The 18360-nt window shown below is 38.0% G+C and overlaps 1 protein-coding gene across 9 annotated transcripts in view; it reads left to right on the top strand.

Annotated features, from left to right (window-relative positions):
• The first annotated feature begins 5224 nt into the window (after positions 1–5224).
• SSBP2 (single stranded DNA binding protein 2) overlaps positions 5225–18360 on the top strand; it is a 166167-nt gene continuing 153031 nt past the window's right edge. The window contains exon 1 of one of the 9 annotated variants that reach the window (XM_034441218.3): positions 5225–5538. In XM_034441218.3, coding sequence (XP_034297109.1) covers positions 5480–5538 — 59 coding nt within the window. In that variant the 5' untranslated portion in view covers positions 5225–5479. Of the gene's footprint in view, positions 5738–18360 lie in introns of all 9 variants that reach the window. The other 8 variants (XM_034441216.3, XM_034441221.3, XM_034441219.3 and 5 more) reach the window with 8 other exon arrangements.

The raw sequence follows: 18360 nt of genomic DNA, 5'->3' as shown, positions 1-18360 counted from the left end.
CATTTTGTTGGAAGAACATATATAGGCATCTGTTTCCTTCTGTTGTTCTGAGTTGCAGTGGTATGTTTGCACTTGTCTGAATAATGTTCTTACACAATTTCTCTTGTGGGAGGTTGGGTTGTTACTTTGGTAATGGAGCACTTGGGTAGTGTGAGTTGTTTTTTGATAGATTGTCTTGATATATTCATTTCTTGATGTTTTCAGCTTGAGGGATATCCAGATATTTATAGTGATTCATCCAGACTCTTTATGTTATTTCCATAGCAATCTTGATTCCTTCAGTTTTCTTCTTCTTCCTCTTCTTCTCCTTCTTCTGCTTTTTCTTCTTCTTCCTTTGCTTCTGCTGCTGCTGCTTCTGTGTGCACATCAAACTTTAGATTGCCAAAATGAAGCCACCTTCTTGACTTTGTCATTTTTACTATTTTTCCCCATTTAATGGTGAGCAATTCTATTTCAGATGCTGTTTTTAAATGTTCAATGCATCAAATCATCCATGTAAAGGAGGTGGAATAGGCTGGCAGATGTTTTTTTTATGTTTGATAGTCATGGTCTGAGTTATTCAATATTGTTGACAGAGGAATCAATGCAATGACAAACAGTAGTGGTGATAGTGAGTCTCCTTGGAAGATTCCTCTCTTGATATTAACCTATCCCAATTTATCACCATTGACCAGCAACCGTGTCTTCCATTGTACCACTGATCTTTGTACAAAGCTTCTGATGTTTCTACCGACTCCTGTTATTTCTAAGTACTTGATTATCCAATCATTTGGCAGGAAGTTGAATGCCTTCTTATAATCAATCCAAGCTACAGTACATTTAAGTTGATCTTCCTTTTCTTGAAGTTTTCCAAAATTATCTTGTCAATTAGGAGTTGATCTTTTGTTCCTTTGCCCATGATGGCGAATCTATGACATGCGTGCCAGAAGTGGCACGCAGAGCCATCTCTCCGGTTATGCCAGCTGTCACCCATTTTTCTTCCAGGTTCTGGGCAGCTAGTTTTCGCGCACACGGGAGCATTGGAAACCAGAAGAGCAGCTCCCTGGCGCGCATGCGCGCACTAGGAAGGTGAGCTTCTGGTTTCTGGCATGCACATGCGCGCCAGCCAGTTGGTCTTCGCGAGCACATACGCGCCAAAAACTGGAACACCAGGTGACCGGCATGTATGCGCATGCACACACTGGAAACTGGAAGCTCAACAAGCTCCACATGCATGTCGGGGAACTGCTCTTCCGGTTTCTGGCACTCCGTGCGTGCGCGGCGGGGAGCTGCTCTTCCAGTTTCTGGTGCTCCCCCATGCACGCATGTGTAGTCCCATTTTGGCACTCAGTGCCGAAAAGGTTCGCCAACGCTGTCCTATGCTGTTTGGGCGGTTTCCTTTTTTCTCATGTAAAAAAAGCTTGTTTTCAACTAGATGCTATAAGACTGCATCAGCAATCTTATACACTAGTTAGTAATTTGAAAATTGTTGGTAAGCAAGTAATTGGCCTGAAGTTGCCTGGTACTGCCTTTTGCTGGCTCATTAATTATCAGGTAGGTTTTGTCAGATGTCAGCCACTCTTCTATTTGACCTCCTTGCAGTATTTTGTTAAACTGCTTGGCAATGAGTGGTTGTATATCAGTCAGATATTTCCACCAAAAACCATGCAGTTCATCTTCACCTGGTGCTGACCAATTCTTGATCTTCCTTGCCTTGTTCGCCACCATTTCTGCTGTTATTACAAGTTCTTTCATTTCAGCTTCTTTTTTATTCTTATCCATCTCTTTTAAACAAGCTGCGTCCTTGTGGCATTTCTTTGGGTTAACTAGAACTGCACTGTTTCTTTCTTGTCAGGTGTTGACTGATTCATTGCATACTTTGTTGTTGTTTTGTTGTAGTTTGTATCCCACCTTTATTATTTTGAGCTCTGGTGGTGCAGTGGTTAGAATGCAGTATTACAGTCTAGCTCTTCCCACAATCAGCAATTCAATCCTGAGGGGACTCAGTTTTCTATCCTTCCAAGGTTGATTAAATGAGGATCCATATTCTTGGAGGCAATATGTGACATTGTAAATCACTCAGAGTGCTATAAAGCACTATGGAGCAGTATATAAACCTAAGGGCTATTGGTATTTTACAAATAACTCAAGGCAGCAAACATATTCATACCTTCCTCCTCTTATTTTCTCCACAACCACCCTGTCAGGTGAGTTGTGTTGACAGAGTGGCCCAAAGTCACCTAATTCAGTTTCATAATTAAGATCGGACTTGAACTCATGGTCTCCCACTTTCCAGCCTGGTGCCTAGACCAAATTGGCTCTCCCTAATGTATTTATGGTAGGTTGGCTTTGGAGATGGGTTGATCACTTCAACTGATCCAGAATCATGGTTGCATGTTTCTTGTCCCAAATCCGATTTGTAGCAGTTCTCATTTTGTACAAGATTCATTACAAAATGTTGGTTGTCACCTTTAAACCTAAGTGCATCAAAGTTCAGGTACCTAATGGACTGCCTGTTACCAGAAGAGCCATCATTTAGTCAGCTGACACCTTTGTTCTTAATAATGCTAAGCAGTTCAGTCCAAAGTCAGTTGAAAATCTGTCAATGAGATTTCCAAAAAAGAAATCTTATTGCAAATAAAATTTGTGAGTACAATCATCATCATGATTAAGAACTATCTAAGAGGACAGTTTGGTTCTTTTATGTTTTTCAGGAACCAGTTCTTGGACTATTGTCTCTGCTCTGCCTTTGATTTCTCACTTGCAATTCAATCTCAAGTAGCAAACTACTCCACAGAGATAGGATACAAATGCAACAAAAAAGTAATTGCTATTGTTAGGGTTGATGTATGTCTTTACTTACGGTTGTAACTTTGTGGGGGTTGTCTTTATGTTTTCTGGTTTCAATTTTTAGGAGGAGCTTCCCAGAGAGCAGAACTACTGCTATAACTAATTATATGCAATCTACACAGATGTAGAATTGCTTTTGCTGCAGTGCTTGAAACTTAGGCTGGTTAGAACACAACACACTTAGCAAAAGAAATCACATTATGGTTTATGGTAGAGTGTGTGAATCCAGTCTTGATTCAAGAGAGAATGGGAATATAATTTCCAATTTGTGATATTTTTACACACTCATTTCCCTACTTTTTACTCTGGAAAAAATGCTTTTACATGTTTTTCTCACTAACTTTTCTTCCACAAATGCAGAGACCACCCACCCACCCACCTTTTTTATATATATATAAACTGAAAGTTGATCAATTGGTTGTGACAGGAATTGAACAATCAGCTTCTTGCCCAACATTGTTGGCTGAGAGAGAGTGAGGCACAGAGCTGGCTTTCATGCAGTAAGGCAAGATTAAAATTCAGTCTCCTGGTTTCTAGTTTGCATCCTTAACTAGTTTTCTCCTTTTTCCATATTATTTTTAAGAGACGGTATAGATCCACACAAACCTTAGATTTTGATATGTTCACCATATAGCCATACTTGTTTACATAGCAAACATGCTCTAGTGAATTTCCTACGTTTAATTATTTTCACAACTTTATTTAGCATCCTGTTCCCAAAATCAGAAATTAGCATTAGTTTTTCATGGATTACTCTTTTTACTAGCATCTCCATGGCCTAGTTGCATTTTAAATGTATAAACTAGGGTGCATAGTTGAAGTCTTTCGAATTAAAGCAAGTAATCATAAGGATATATGAAACATGCCTTTACTTCATTAAAGTTTATCAAAAACCTAGATAACGGATCCTGGCCTGAAAATGATCTAAAATGCTCTACTATTCTGTCCTACTTCCCTGAGGGCTTCACCATAAATCTGTGAACCAGTTTGGTCTTACAAACATTGGGGCTGGCCAAAGGGGAATTTAATAAATCAGATTACTTTATTCATTTTTTTATTTATTCATTTTTTTTTTATAGTGGCCCAACTCAACCAAGTGACTCTGGTTTATTTATTTGAAATGTGCCCTCTTGATTTAAGAAGGAAGCTGTTGTAGGGAGTGGAACTAGCATGATGCAAATTCAGACAGTGACCTGGTGTACAAAAAATAGAAAACCATTTTCTTTGAATTGAGCTTCGTGATATGGCCTGGCCTGATTGGACTTTTAAGCAGGCAAAAACTGAATTCCCAAATATTATGGATATTTGTAATGCAATCAGCAGTGGCCATGGAGCTTTAAGATGCACTTATGATGACATAATACACCACTGCTGCACAATTCAAATCAAGTGCATCAAGAAAGATTCTGGTGGTTCCAGACTGAGAGCTCCTAGAACTTCCAATCACTGTGCTGGTAGTCTGTCTTTTCCTTCTTAGTTGATTTCTGCAGTAAGAAAGGGAAAAGAATCAGCAGGAAAACATGGAAGAATGATACACGGACAGTGATGTCAATTGGGCCTCCATGAAAATATATGAAGGACATGGGACAACTTGTTTGTCTGTCATCCTGAAATACCCTCCATGGTTCTGGATCTCTAGATTTCAGGGAGATCCACAATCTGCAAAATGCAAAAACCCTTATTAGCGTCTTCGGAGACTTAATTGCTATAATGTTTTTTTTTTTTTTTAAACATCTCTCCACAGTAGATCCACTTGGGAACCAACTCTGCAATTTAAGGCGGCCTGAGAATGTTATGCCGACGGTTGCTCAGGGCTGGAGACTTGAGGGGCACAGAGAGTCTTGCAAATATTTGTAGGACGTGTCATTCATTGCCTGTGTGGAAGTTGGCTTGAAAAACCCCTCCCGGGGTAGGGACTGGGTCAGAAAGGCACCACCGGGACGGGGCAGGAGGCTGGTGCCGCCTGACGGACGGACGGGTGGGGGACTCGTCAGGCCCTGGGAACGCTGGGCTTGAGGCGGCCGGCCGGCCGGGCGTGTCTCCGGCGTGGCAGGAGAGACTCCAAGGGCTGTGAATAATCGGGCTCTGACTTGTTTGGGGGGAATCAGCAGCTGCTGGTAATCATTCTGGTCGGAAAAGACGGAGGGAGCGACGTCTGTCGAAAGGAGCATCTTGCTAGCTAAGCGGGTTGCGGGGTTTCAGGGCGAAGAGGGTGACGAAGGCGCGCGAAGCGGACGAAAAATCCTCAGCCGTCCTGGGTGGTGCGGGCGACGGAGTCCAGTCCGCAGTTTCCGTCTCTCCTCAGTAGTCTTCGTCTCTGGCAGCGGCGGAGGGCGGAGAGACCAGCGCACGGAACAGCCAGTTGTTTAAAATCCTTCTAGAACCGTTTCTAATTCCCCCTTGCGCCGGGGAAGGGAGAGCGGGAGGGGGAGGAGGAGCCGGAGGCTGGTGGGGGGAGGCAGCCAGCGGAGAGGAGGAGAGAGAGCAGCCTGTCCTGGTCTCTGCGTGTCAATCACAGGGCGGAGGTGTGTCCGAGCTCGCAGCGGGCCAATGGCGTGTGTGTGTGGCAGCGTCTCCATGGTGACTGGGCTGTTCCTGGGGAGGCTGTGATGGGTTGACAGGTGCGTGACAGTCGGAGCTCTCTGCAGGCATGTACGGCAAAGGCAAGAGCAACAGCAGCGTCCCGTCCGACAGCCAGGCCAGAGAGAAGTGAGTACAGCCCGCTGGACCGCACAGCCTGACTGGGCGGGGAGGTGGGCGCGCATACGCCCCGCACAAAGTAACTTTACCGCTTATGAGAGAGGGGGCCTCGCTCGAGACCGGGGAGCTTCACCCCGACGCGGGAAAGAAGAGGAGATCGAAGAGGCGGACGGGGGGAAAAGCTACAAGTCGGGGTGTAGAGTGGAGGGTATGCGCGACGCTGCCGAGCCCGGGGAGAGGAGTGCGCCGGACCCGGTTCGGGAGGCGGGGGAGCGGGTCTCGGGCGCTCTTTCCCGCGTGGGCTGGGAGCAGGACAAGATGGGACGTGTCTACTGCGCTTTTCTTGTGCTGCAGATGGCGAGGAAAGACTAGCTGGCTGGGTCTGAGCGGGGAAAGTGGTTCCGACAGACGGCGTGGTGCCTGGCTCCGCGGGAGGGCAGAGTCGGATTAGCGCGGAGGCTCAGGGTCCTCTCCCCGTGTTTTGGTTTTGTTTCTCCCTGCCTTCACCTCCGTGGTTTATGGTGTCGCTTTGGGGGAGGGGGGGAGGGGAGAAAATGGTGTTGGAGTAACTTTGGTAACAAAAGAGTCCTTGCCGTGGGCTCGTGTGAAGCTTCCGCTGGAGGGAAAGAAACAAAACCCTCAACTCCGCGACACTCAACTCTCTTCTTCTCCCGCCCTGCCCACCCCCAAGAGCCAGGGTCTTTTTCACCCCCTTCACCTTTTTTGCTACAGATCCGTAGCTCTTGGCTTTGGGTCTTATAGGGATAAGGGGCTGCGTGCATTTCAAAAATACGACGAAGTAGTTGGTAGTTTCTTGTCTTTCAAGGGCCTCGCAGGAAGAAGGGCTGTTGGTGGAATCGCGATTGTGGAGGGGAAAATGTGAAATCGAACTGTAAAGCGAAAGAGGAGATTTATTAATAAGCAGTTGGGTCTGAGCTTGGAGAGGATTTGGAGATAATCCTGGGGTGGTAGACGTGTTAATAGCGGCGGTGAATGGGAAGCCCTTTAGAATATTGATAAACATACATTCTCCATTTACAGAAAAGTACTTAATTTCAATGCAATAATAATTTCCTCAATTACAAAAAAAAACCCCATCAAACTTTTAAACTAAGCATGAAGTCGTATGGGAAAACATGAAAAAAATATTTAGATAATATTTGCTAACAATAATTTGCTATTTGCTGTAATGTTTGACTGTTACTATAATAAAGAATCCAACCAAACGATTAGATTAGAAACTAATATGATAACATATTATTTAGTAAGCAAATGTAAAATACCGTTTTTGTATATTAAGTTTGTTTGTGAATTAAAGTTCTGTTAAAAGTTTCAGTTTTCACAGTGTTGTCAGTTGTAGTTATAACTTTCATTTTCCTCACTGAAAATAGAGGAACACACAAGAGAGTTGCTTATGAAGGTTTTTTCTTTCTTTTTTTCTTTCTCTTTTTTGGTTAGGATGTGCCCAGAAGAATCAGAAATTATTTATTGCATATTTTCTGAAGAGACTTCAGTAAAGTAGTGTATTAGATGCAGGATGAAGTGATTGAGTTACAGATATCTCTTCAGAAACGATTTGATATATGTGGCCTTTTAAAATGTCATTGTCCGTAACTTTGGAACTTTTATACAACATGAAAATTAATGTGCAAAGCAAGATTGAGAGTTTCTCTTGAGGCACTTTGAATCTTCACCTAAAGATTGTCTCCTCTATAACATTCTGAAAAGGATAGTTACTTCCTGATTCCAAAGACAAAGAAGTATGCCAAGTGATTTGCCCAATATTTTATATTGGCACAGAAAGCATACAAAGATAGGGACTGAAAACTAAATTTTGAAACAGAAATTAATGAATATTTAAAATTTAAAATAGTGAATCACATAAAGCTAAATAACTATACAATACTGTATATGTAACAAAAACTTGTATCTCTTGGGATAAAACTCACCATACTCCTGATCGTTATGTGTTCTTTGACAATTCATACATTGCATTAACTCTAATTAATGAAAGCCTGATTGGAAACAAAAATAAAATTACCATTTTGGGTGAATCTTTGTATAGAATTTTTATTTTATTGGCATTCTTTAAAAAAATCTACATTGTCTGAAATACTGTAGGACTTGGTCAGTATATAAGGTAAACTGAGCTGCTATCAAGTAAGGAATACCCTTTCGTGTGAAGTTAGGGGAACTGCTAGATGGTGCTGTTTGATCTAAATACATCCCTCGCCCCATTATTTACAGTTTGCTATAGTGGTCTTGTAGGGCTTTTTCTCCTGAACTTAAAATAAAACAATATTTTAAAATGATAAATCAGAGATGCTTATGTAAGCAACTTAGAATTGGAGGGGATGCTTGTGTCTGTCAAATTGAATAATATAAACAATAAAATATATTGTTGTTAAATCATTTATGTAAAGTTGTTCTTTTATTGTCTTATTTTTTCAATATGTCTGAGCATAAAGTCCTTTCCACCCCCCTTTTAGGGCTAAAGTTGTTTCTTCAGAATTTGTAGAGTTCAGGGGAAGGAAAATAATACAATTCTAATTTTTTTATAAATACATGACCTGAGCCTCTTCAGATATAATTAAGGATTTGAGAATGGTACATTCTGGTTTAACTTTTTTAATTGCTAGAAAAAAATACTGTGTCTACATGTTTCTGGATTTTTTTTTTAATGTAAGTAGGCTCAGGCTCTGTATAATGGTGGCAACTAGTCTGTTTAAGGATTAACATCCATTTGTCTACAGAGGTTATATTTATTTAAGCGAATCCATTATTAAAAGGGGTGATTATACAATTTTAAGCATGTTTATGCAGAAATAAATCTCAGTTTTAATAGATCTTGTGCATACATTATTTTTTGGATTCTAGCATGGCTGTTTGGATGCTAAAGAATTTATGTTAAAAAGTAATAGATATTTCCTTTTACCAGTGAGAATACATTTTGGCTAGTCCAGCTTTGGTAAACTAATATATACTGTAGCAATTATATAGACAAGAACAGTTCTGCAGTGTGAAATTGATCTAAAACTAAATGTTCATGTTGTAAACTTGTTGATGATGAAGACTTAGCTGCTTATAGTTAAGATTGTATGCTTAAATATTGAATTAAAGATGCAGTCAATTTAACTTCATACATTTAATTATTCACTCTCAGACATGTCTTGTGTTTGTGTATCTGTGATACTTATTCCAGGAAGTATTCAAACCCACATTAATTGGATTTTTACTCTGAAAAATGTGTTATATATATTTGGCCACTGTTGCAAATTTTCTTGAAGTACAGAATAGGAAGCTCTTATCTACAAATTATAGTAGCACTTGTAACATTCCATGTTTGTTTTCTGATTTCTTGCTAAAATTCATACTTGCATTGTTCTGGCAATCTAATTGATTCAATGGAGGAATTTAGTGTGTTGGAGAACACCAAGGCGAGGGGTCATCTAACCTCGAAAATTAAATTTAACCAAAAATGATCCAGAGAGTTAAAGTAACCCCTCTCCTCCTGGGATCACCTGTAGAAGTTGTAAAATTAAGATAAAATTTTCATAAATGTCTAGACTTCATTATAATAGTTACAATGAACTTGTCCATTATTTCAGACAGCAGTCAGCAGAAACTTGATCTGCTGTATCCAAAGTTGACTAAATGGGGATCTATTAAATTGAGGGTTTGCTGTAATTTGTGCTTTCACAGAAACCCTAAGATTGCTGCCAAATTTCTATAAAAATGCTTTAAAAGATCTGTTTCATTTTAATAAATACTTAGATTAGATTTTGTGTAGGAGGCCTGTGGAAAAGGCTCTGACTGCTAATCAAATAAATGAAAATCTGGCCACAGGGAACATAGTTTAAGAAATGCAGAAGTGTTGTGTCTGCATGCTCTATGCTCATGCAGCTGTTTTTGTCTTTCTATTTCACCACATTCCGATTAAGTAAATACATGTTCAATTAATCCTTGGTCTTTATTCAAAGCCAGACATTTTCATTACTAGGACTAAAACAAGCAAATTCTGTATTTAATGTAAAATACTTTCTTGTTTAGATTGTCATAACTATAATTCCTTGTTGTACAGAAACAGTAGTTATGTCAAGGTTTATGAGGTAATTGTGGTCTTTCTAAGGGACAATGACAGAGGAAGGACTTACTTATTAGATATATTTCCCATCTTTCATTCAGGAGCTCAACATGACATACCTACACTGTGTTCTTCTTTTTGTGCCATATCCGTCATTGGACGTTGGTGAACTTGTTGGCAATTCTATTTTTATTAACAGCAGTATGAAAAAGTGCTGTTCAGTTTTGGCCAAACCAGCCCCATAGATTTTGAAGCCATGATGTTCTTTTGCCTGGACCTTGTTTGCCTTCAATCTTTCCTTGGAGGATTAAGTGAAGTATGCTGTATTTTTCTGGGTGTTGCATCACATGACCCAAATATTGTAATTTTCCCTTTTTTATGGTTTTGATGATTTCCCTTGGCTTTCCTAGGCTTTCCCAGGTGGCTTATCACCTCATTTCTGATTGGTCAACCCAACTTATACGTAACAGATATACTGTATGCACAATTTTATTAGGCAAGTTGTATTTTGGAGGATTAATTTTATTATTGAATAACTACAGTGCTCTCGGTCAATCCAAAATGTTAATAAACATCAAACCTGAATATGTAAGAAAGTGAGGTTTTGGGTTTCTTAGGAGAATATCTATGTGTGCACAATTATTGGAAAACTATTAGTGTGCAGAATTATTATGCAACTAAATGAAAAATAAAAATTTGCTCATCTCACTTATGAATTTACATCTGTTAAATGAGAATAATAAACAACCAACTCAAAATGTACAAATAAACATTTCTGACATTAAAAAAAAATATTAGTGACCAATATAGCCACCCTTCTTTTCAATAACAGTTATAAGCCTTCCATTCATGGAGTTTGTCAGTTTCTTGATCTGTTGATAACCAACATTTTGTGCAGCAGTAACCACAGCCAGACACTGTTCAGGTGTGCTGCTTTCCTTCACCATAAATCTCCCATTTAAGAAGGGCCCACAAGTTCTTCCTAGGTGAGGAAAGGGGCCATGTCATTATTCTTTCATCTTTAAGGCCTTTACCGGGTAGCCATGCAGTGGACTACTTCAATGCATGTGATGGAGCATTGTCCTGCATAAAAATAATGGTCTTCTTGAAAGATGCAGACTTTTTCCTGTACCACTGCTTGAAGAAAGTGTCTTCTAAAAAATGGCTGTAGGTTTGAGAATTGATTTTGAGTCCATTGTCAATCCAAAAAGGTACAACTAGCTTATTTTTAATAATAGGTGTGCATAAAAATGCCACAGGGAATGGCTTAATATTCAAGTGTCAGTTTTAACACTTTGGGATTTTGGAAACTTTATTTAGTTTAATTATGGTTCTAGCAGCTTTAATTTTGACAATTCTAAACAAAATATGTCAACTCTGAAAATGCAAAAAAAAAAAAAAGTAGATATATTTTTAAAATATAAAATTAAGTCAGAGAAAAGTGCAAATACTATTTTTCTTTAAATTGTTAAGTGAAGTGCCATGAAATGAAGACAATGTCTTGTGGGAATACACCATTATGGGATTTAACTTTCATTTCCAAAATTTCATTGACTTGGAAATGCCTTTTCTTCCAATACAGAGGAAAATGCTTTTCTAGCTGCTTAAAATAAGAAACAAAAATTATTACTCATGTGGGGGAAACTTACTTATTCGTATCACTAAACATTCATTTTGGTATGTTGGAGCCTCTGTTCAGAAAATTTAAAATGGGCAGCCTATGACCTTGACTGGGCAGGGAAGTTAAGCAGGAACAGGTCTAGTTAGTATTTGGATAGGAGACCATTAACAAATGCAGGCTGAAAGCCACACTTAGTAGTAAAAAATTCCAGAAACAGGAACAGCAAACAGCTTCTGAATTGCTGCCAAGAAAAGTGCACTGACATGTCAGGAAGTCTCTAGAACTTGAAAGCAATGTTGCTTGCTGTTGATAAGGATGAAGAACCATTATTTGTATTTAGCTTTGGTGACTTTTCTCTCTCTTCTAATGATTGTAGTGTTAAGGATTTGATGCATTCTAAATGCTTTCTTTTGAAAACACAGCAAAGCTTGATGGTTGTATGAGAAAGAACAAGATTCAGAATGAAATAGGAAAGTAAACTCACGTCCTTAGGTTATTTAAATTGTAACAGAAATGCAGGTTACTTCTAAATACCAAATCAAATGTTAAGTATTCTTAGTGAGATGAGGAATAAGCATTTGTGAATGAAAGCCAGTTAAGACCATTTTGTCCTCTGTATATTTCTGAAAACATATTTTACAGTTAATTCAACACAATGTTGCTATTTCTCTATTAGATACAAATGCATTTAAAGAACAAGTTTGGGGAGGTTAATAGTTGGGAATGTGGTGCAAAATTCATTCTCAGAAATGTTCTCTTTTTTCTTCTATAACTTTCTGATCTGTCTGTTCTGAAGGTTCATTTTTTAAAGAAGTGATTCTTCTAGAACAGGAGGTGATTCATTGTATTGCAAACATGGCCAGATGCCAAGAAAGGTCCAATTTAGCCTGGGCACATCTTAAATATTGCAAAACATGTCCTGTTCCAAAACATTGTGAAAAAGGACAAGCTCTTTCCATAATGACGAGATTAATGTATTTGGGGAGATAATCAGAATATGTTTTCCCCAGAAATATTCTGTAACGGACCTCAAACTTTTGAACATAAGATGCTTAAAATGTGTAATTGAGTCATGTAGTCATGTGTGTAAGGGCTCCTTTTTGGACAATTTTTTTTCCTGAAAACTCACTAGCATTTGAAGGTTTTTGTTCTGTAAACAATATACCAGTTGTTTATAAATAAACAAGACAACAGATATAATTGATATTGTGCACTTTTCTATTGACAAATATGATACAGAAAGGTTAAAACACACTTTTTCCATCATAAAATAATAGAGTTGGAAGATGTCTCCCCCCTGCAGAAACAGGAAAGACATCTAGTTCACTCCTGCTAAATGCAGGATCTGCTACAGCAGGGGTGTCAAACTCAAGGCCCGGGGGGAGGATCCGGCCTGCGGGGTGCTTAGATCTGACTCTGGAAACAGTGAAGGACCCCTGCAGCTCATGGTGCCTCTACCAAAAAAAAAACAGAGCTCGGGAGGGCCCTGTGATGTGGCCCTCAATGAAATAGAGTTTGACAGCCCTGTGCTAGAGCATCTCAGAAGGTGATCATGTAGCTACTGTTTGAAGATCTCCAGCTGTAGAGAACTCATTCCTTCATGGCTGAATGCATATGCTGTTGCCTGAAGCTCATGCAGTCATGAAGTTTCTTATGACACTATCTTGAACCCATTTACTTGAAGTTTTCACTAACTGATTCTGTCAATTATATAACTATAAAGACTACATCACTTTGTGTATTTGAACAAGGATTTAATTCTAGAAGTTTTATTTGAAGATTATTCAAATAATAATCTTTGATTATAATCTTTAATCTTCAAATTTAAGTTTTAACCCTACTTCCAAGTGCTTACTCATTTTTAAATTAACTATAAATATTGTATAACATAACATGTGTCTTGAATAGTTAAAGCCTTGGTTTCATTCTTACTTATTGAACATTTGTCCTGTTTTTGTAGTTTAACACAAAAGGAATTAGAGAAGATGTATACTAGTTCACTAACAAACAAGGTAATAACATGCATCATTCTAACTCAGGAGTTGGCAACCTTTCCTTAACATGGATATAACTTACTCAGCTGAACAGTTGGGAAGTGCAGGATGCATTCTGATAACAGGATAGTTTTTGTTTTTTCCTCAGAATTTCTTTTTTGGCCCATTAACGATGGAAATAGGAGCAGAACTTTTCTGGGAAGCAAATTGCTTGTCTGTTTCTAGGAACTAAACTTTTCATAATAGAAAAAGAAATCCAGCAGGAAACAGAATTTCAGGAGTTCTCCAAACAATTCCATGTGAATTTTGCACATCCTTATAAAACCACAAAATAAATTGAATTTTTTCATATGGGAAATTTATGTTTAAAATCGTGGAATACTGTATTGTATTAACTCCTTTACATTTATTGTTAGACTTCACTCAGATCAGTACCTGGAGTTGAAGGTTTGCAGCGTAGTAGGACGCTGCTCTGATCACATTCCATTATTCCAGACTCGTAAACACCTTTAATACTAAAAAAATTGGTGACTGCCTCTTCTAGGATTTAGCCCTATATATCAGGTTCAAAACTTGTATTCCTTCCCCCTTATGTCTTAATGGATTGAGAGTTGCTTGTTTCTCATGATGGAAACTAGTTGACATCTGTGCATAGTTGTAACTAATTTGCTGCGAAGCCCTTGACTTCTGACTATGTCAGCTGCAGCCTCACATATTATGAAACTGTACACAAAATTGGGAATTAAAAGGCTGTTGGGATTAGAATTGTAAGATTATGTTAATAGGAAATGCTTTTCTTTGAAATGGTATTATTTAATTATGTTATTGTTATTTAATTAGAATCAAATATGAGTCCTTAGAAAGGCTGGCACAGGCTAATGCGTGAGTTGGGGAGAGGAACGGTAGGGGTGAAAAAATATTGGGGGATGGATGGCACAGCTGGTCTTGAGCACAGGAAGGCTAGGGGGATTTAACAGAGCAACTTACCCATTGATTTTACTTGTAGGAAACCAGGAGGGAAGATTACAAATGGCAATAATGTGACTGTGAGATGCTGCAATACATACGAGCTGTTTGCCAAATGCCCGAATTATGATCATGTGACCATGGGGGGGGGGGAGCTGCAGTGACAGAAACTTTAAGGAACAGTCATAAGTACTAGTCATTCAGCACTATCACAACTTCAGTTACTGAAAAAGTGATCACTAGGCGAGAACTACCATATTTTTTGGAATATAAGATGCACCGGAGTATAAGACGCACCTACCTTTTTTGGTTGTTTTTTTTAAAGTTTTTTTTTAATTTTTTAGACAAGCACACATACAAACATACAATGTATTTTCTTTCAACAGAGTATTTGGCTGGTTCACAAATTTAAACAGTGTTTAGTCATTTCAATTAAATTTACAATTTATATATTTCCTTTTTGCCATATTTATTCCTGATCTATTTTTTTAAAAAAACCAATATTACCCTTCATTCTCATCTCTAATCTTAATCAAATTCAATTTTTCCCTTCTATTCTATATTATATCCTTTCCCATTGTCATTTATTTTTATATCCATCCTCACATTGGTTAATTATTTAATATTACAATTGTTTAATACAAATTCAACATTTTTATATAAATCAATTGGTTATAACTCTTTTTTGTATATTAATATGAACATGAATATTCCAATTATTTCCATGCAATCCAATTTCTTACAAATCAATTAATTATATTTATCAATAATAATAAACCAAATAATTTCCCCCATATATTCCTCCAAACCACAACTTAACCATTTCTGCTTTCAACACAATATACAATTAATAGCATCTCAATTATTACAATTCCCTAGTTAAATAGAGCTTTTTTTCTTTTGTGTTTTAAAATCTTGAACTCTCCTCTTTTGCCCTAAATTTCCCATTGTTTGCACCTACCTTTTTTGGTGAGCAAAAAGAAAAAGAAATCTCTCTCCCTGCCTCATTTTGTCACGTTGCAGCAGAGCCTGCTTTACTTTCAGTTTCGTTTTAGCTAGGGGGAAAAAAAATCTGCTCCAGCACTCTCTGCAGCAAGCAAAGAGCTTGCAAAACAAGAGCTTGCAAAAGAGCCTGTGCAAAACAGCTGAGAGCAAATCAGCTGAGAGTGGGGAGGCCGAACTAATCAACTTGTGCTAATTAGCCTATGCTGAAGCTGAATGGGGCTGTTTTTTCTTGCTGTTTGCTTGCAAGGAGGTAACTGCTGGGAGGCAGAGTCCAACGGGTGGGGGCCAGTGGGTGGGCAGGGCTACATTTGGTGTATAAGATGCACCTAAATTTTCACCCCCTTTTGGGGGGTAAAAAGGTGCGTCTTATACTCAGAAAAATATGGTACTTGTATAATTTACAGGTAATCCTGGATTTATTACCAATCTCCAAGCAACTGTTCAAAGTTATGAAAAAGATAGTAAAACCAGGTGCAGTTTTGTGGTGACCTGATTAATGACCTGCACAACTTACAACTAATTCTGAGCTCAGTCTTGGTGCTAAATTGAGGATTACCTGTAATGAATTCCAGCCTTACAATTAGTGATGTAGCTTCTGTGTTCCTGTAATTAACTATAAATACTAGAATCATTAAAAAATGGAATATATTAGTTTTCCAGAGTCAGATATATGCATGTCTTAGAAATACTGTATTTTAAAAGTATATTTAAACTAAATATTTGATGCCACTCATATTTTTATAACAATTAAAACAAAGCACAATTTTCCTATTTTGCACATACTTTTAAACATTCTGTCTTATCTGTAGTTTTGAGCGACAATTTATGCATTTATTCCAAATAGCATACTTATTCAGATTTAGTTTGCAATCCATATGTCATTTTGACTAGTTCAAGAAAATTCATACCACTATGAATTGCAAGTTCTCTATTCTCTTGTTGTCCCAAAGTTGCTTTTTCATGAGGCAACTGGAGTTGTTTTTCTTTGAAGACATTTCGTTTCTTATCCAAGGAGCTTCTTGATCTCTGACTGGATGGTGGAGAATGGAAGGATTTATATTCCTTGCAGACAACTGGTCATTTGCATTCTTTTAGACAGTCCTTGAACCCATTTGGAGGTTTGTCTGTGTCCTTAGGGTCACCTAACTAGTGTAAATGGGTGTAGAGCTTTCTTGGAACTGCTGCAAGGACTGTGTTGTAGAGCTGTGCTTTCTGCAGGATGTTTTCTGGCCTGTGTCCCTTCATTGTTGAACACAGGTGCAGACTGTTGGGGATAAATCTGTGTGGTCTACATCTCAAACTGAAGGGCAAATGGTTCCTGTAGTCTACAATTTTTCTGGAAATCCATTTATACTTGTGTACCATTCGAAGGGTGTTCATCCCAAAGCTCATAGTTAAATGTCAATGGAGATTCTCAGTCATCCAGGTCATGGTTGTCCCAAAGGTGCTTTTTCCAAGTGCAACGTGCAATTCCAAGACGGCTCCACACCCATTTGTACTTCTCAGGTGATCTGAGGACACAGACAAACTCCAAGTGGCCTCAACAACTCGCTAAAAAGAATGCAAGTGACCAGTTGTCTGCAAGGAATATAAATCCTTCCATTCCCCAACATCCAGTCAGAGCTGAAGAAGTTTCTTGGATAAGAAGTGAAAACCTCTTCAAAGAAGAACAACGAAGTCCAGTTACCTTTTGAAAAAGCGTCTTTGGCACAACCAAGACCTGGATGACTGAGAATCTCCATTGAATATTCTTTGCTTGCTATGCTCAATCATTATACTTTATTCAGCATGTCAGTAAATTTCCCTTTAAGATTACTTTCATGGTGACAAAGAGAACACCATTAAATGAAATTTTCTGAGTTGGTTTCAATTTAAGTTACAAATTAACCACAACTCAGGTTCATAGGGGAACATGTAGATAATTACTAAAGCCTTCTTTAAATTTTAGTAAAATAATCTTAGTAGTAGTCATTTTTTATAAAACCATTTGAGTAAAAGGATATGCATTTACAAGAATATGGAATACTGAAATGGAGTTATATGGAATGGAACAAAAAATAAAAACAAATTGATCTTAAATATACCCTACATATGTTTGTGTGTCAGTTTTTGAAAAGTATTTAAAACCCATTGCTAACAATTACATTCTGCTTCTTCTGAGTCCAACTTTCATTTTCATACACTATCACACAATTATGTGCACAATTTTGATCTTTGTATTATGTTACACATCATAACATTTGAATATCTTTTACAAGATTTTTCTTTATGGCTGCTCTACTAAATGCTTTTCTGTGGCATATTTCTTGACTAATTGTTCCTTTACAGTTGATGACTGATCTTAAAAGGGAGAAGCTATCCATCACTTTGATATCTTCATTGCCAATTCTGTAGCTGGTTGTTCTACCTATTGTCATTAGTTTGGTCGTCCCTATATTTAATTTTAATCTCATTTTTTTACTGTATTCTTTGCTTTAGAGCTAATGTTTTACATTTTTAGCTATCAGGAAGGTATCTTCAGTGTAGTACAGGTTATTGAAGTTTCTTTCTCCAGTTTTGTGGCAATTGTTAAACAAACTCCTGAATCATTAAGGAAATGCCACAGTTGTTAAGCAAACCCATGGTTTGCTGTTAGCTGGTTTTCGGCCAAACCGTTATAAAATGCAATCTTGTAACCCAGGCCCACTTTAAATGGCCATAAATGTTGCCAAGCACCTGAAGTATAGCCATGGGACCATGGTTGAGGTCTGATAATCAGAACTTTGAATCCAGGTCATCAGTACCCCCCAGGTGGTACTTATGTTCGTCTATTGGAACTTCAGTCGATAAGTAAACAGTCATAAGTCTGGGACTACCTGTAATAAAATTAAATCGCACAGTGAAAAAGTGGTACAATTTTCTTTCCATTTTAAAATACTTTCAAGGCAAGTTGATATTTTTATAATTCCTTTCACTTGGATTTCTCTCCATTTCTACTAGAAAATGTATATCTATATTAAAACATAATTTATAAACAACACACATTGTTTGCTGTTCCTATAGAATGCATTTTGTTTAGGTGTTTTTTCCCCATTTAGATGAGATATGTCCATGACTGGTGCTCCATATTAATGTACTAGGATATTAATATGGTGCTCCATATTAATGTACTAGGATATTTG

The sequence above is a fragment of the Pantherophis guttatus genome, chromosome 2 (genome assembly GCF_059756535.1).
Source record: "Pantherophis guttatus breed Tessera chromosome 2, ASM5975653v1, whole genome shotgun sequence".
NCBI classification, from domain to species: Eukaryota; Metazoa; Chordata; class Lepidosauria; order Squamata; family Colubridae; genus Pantherophis; species Pantherophis guttatus.
The sequence above is the reverse complement of the archived record's forward strand: the minus strand, read 5'-3'. Positions and strand labels throughout refer to the sequence as shown.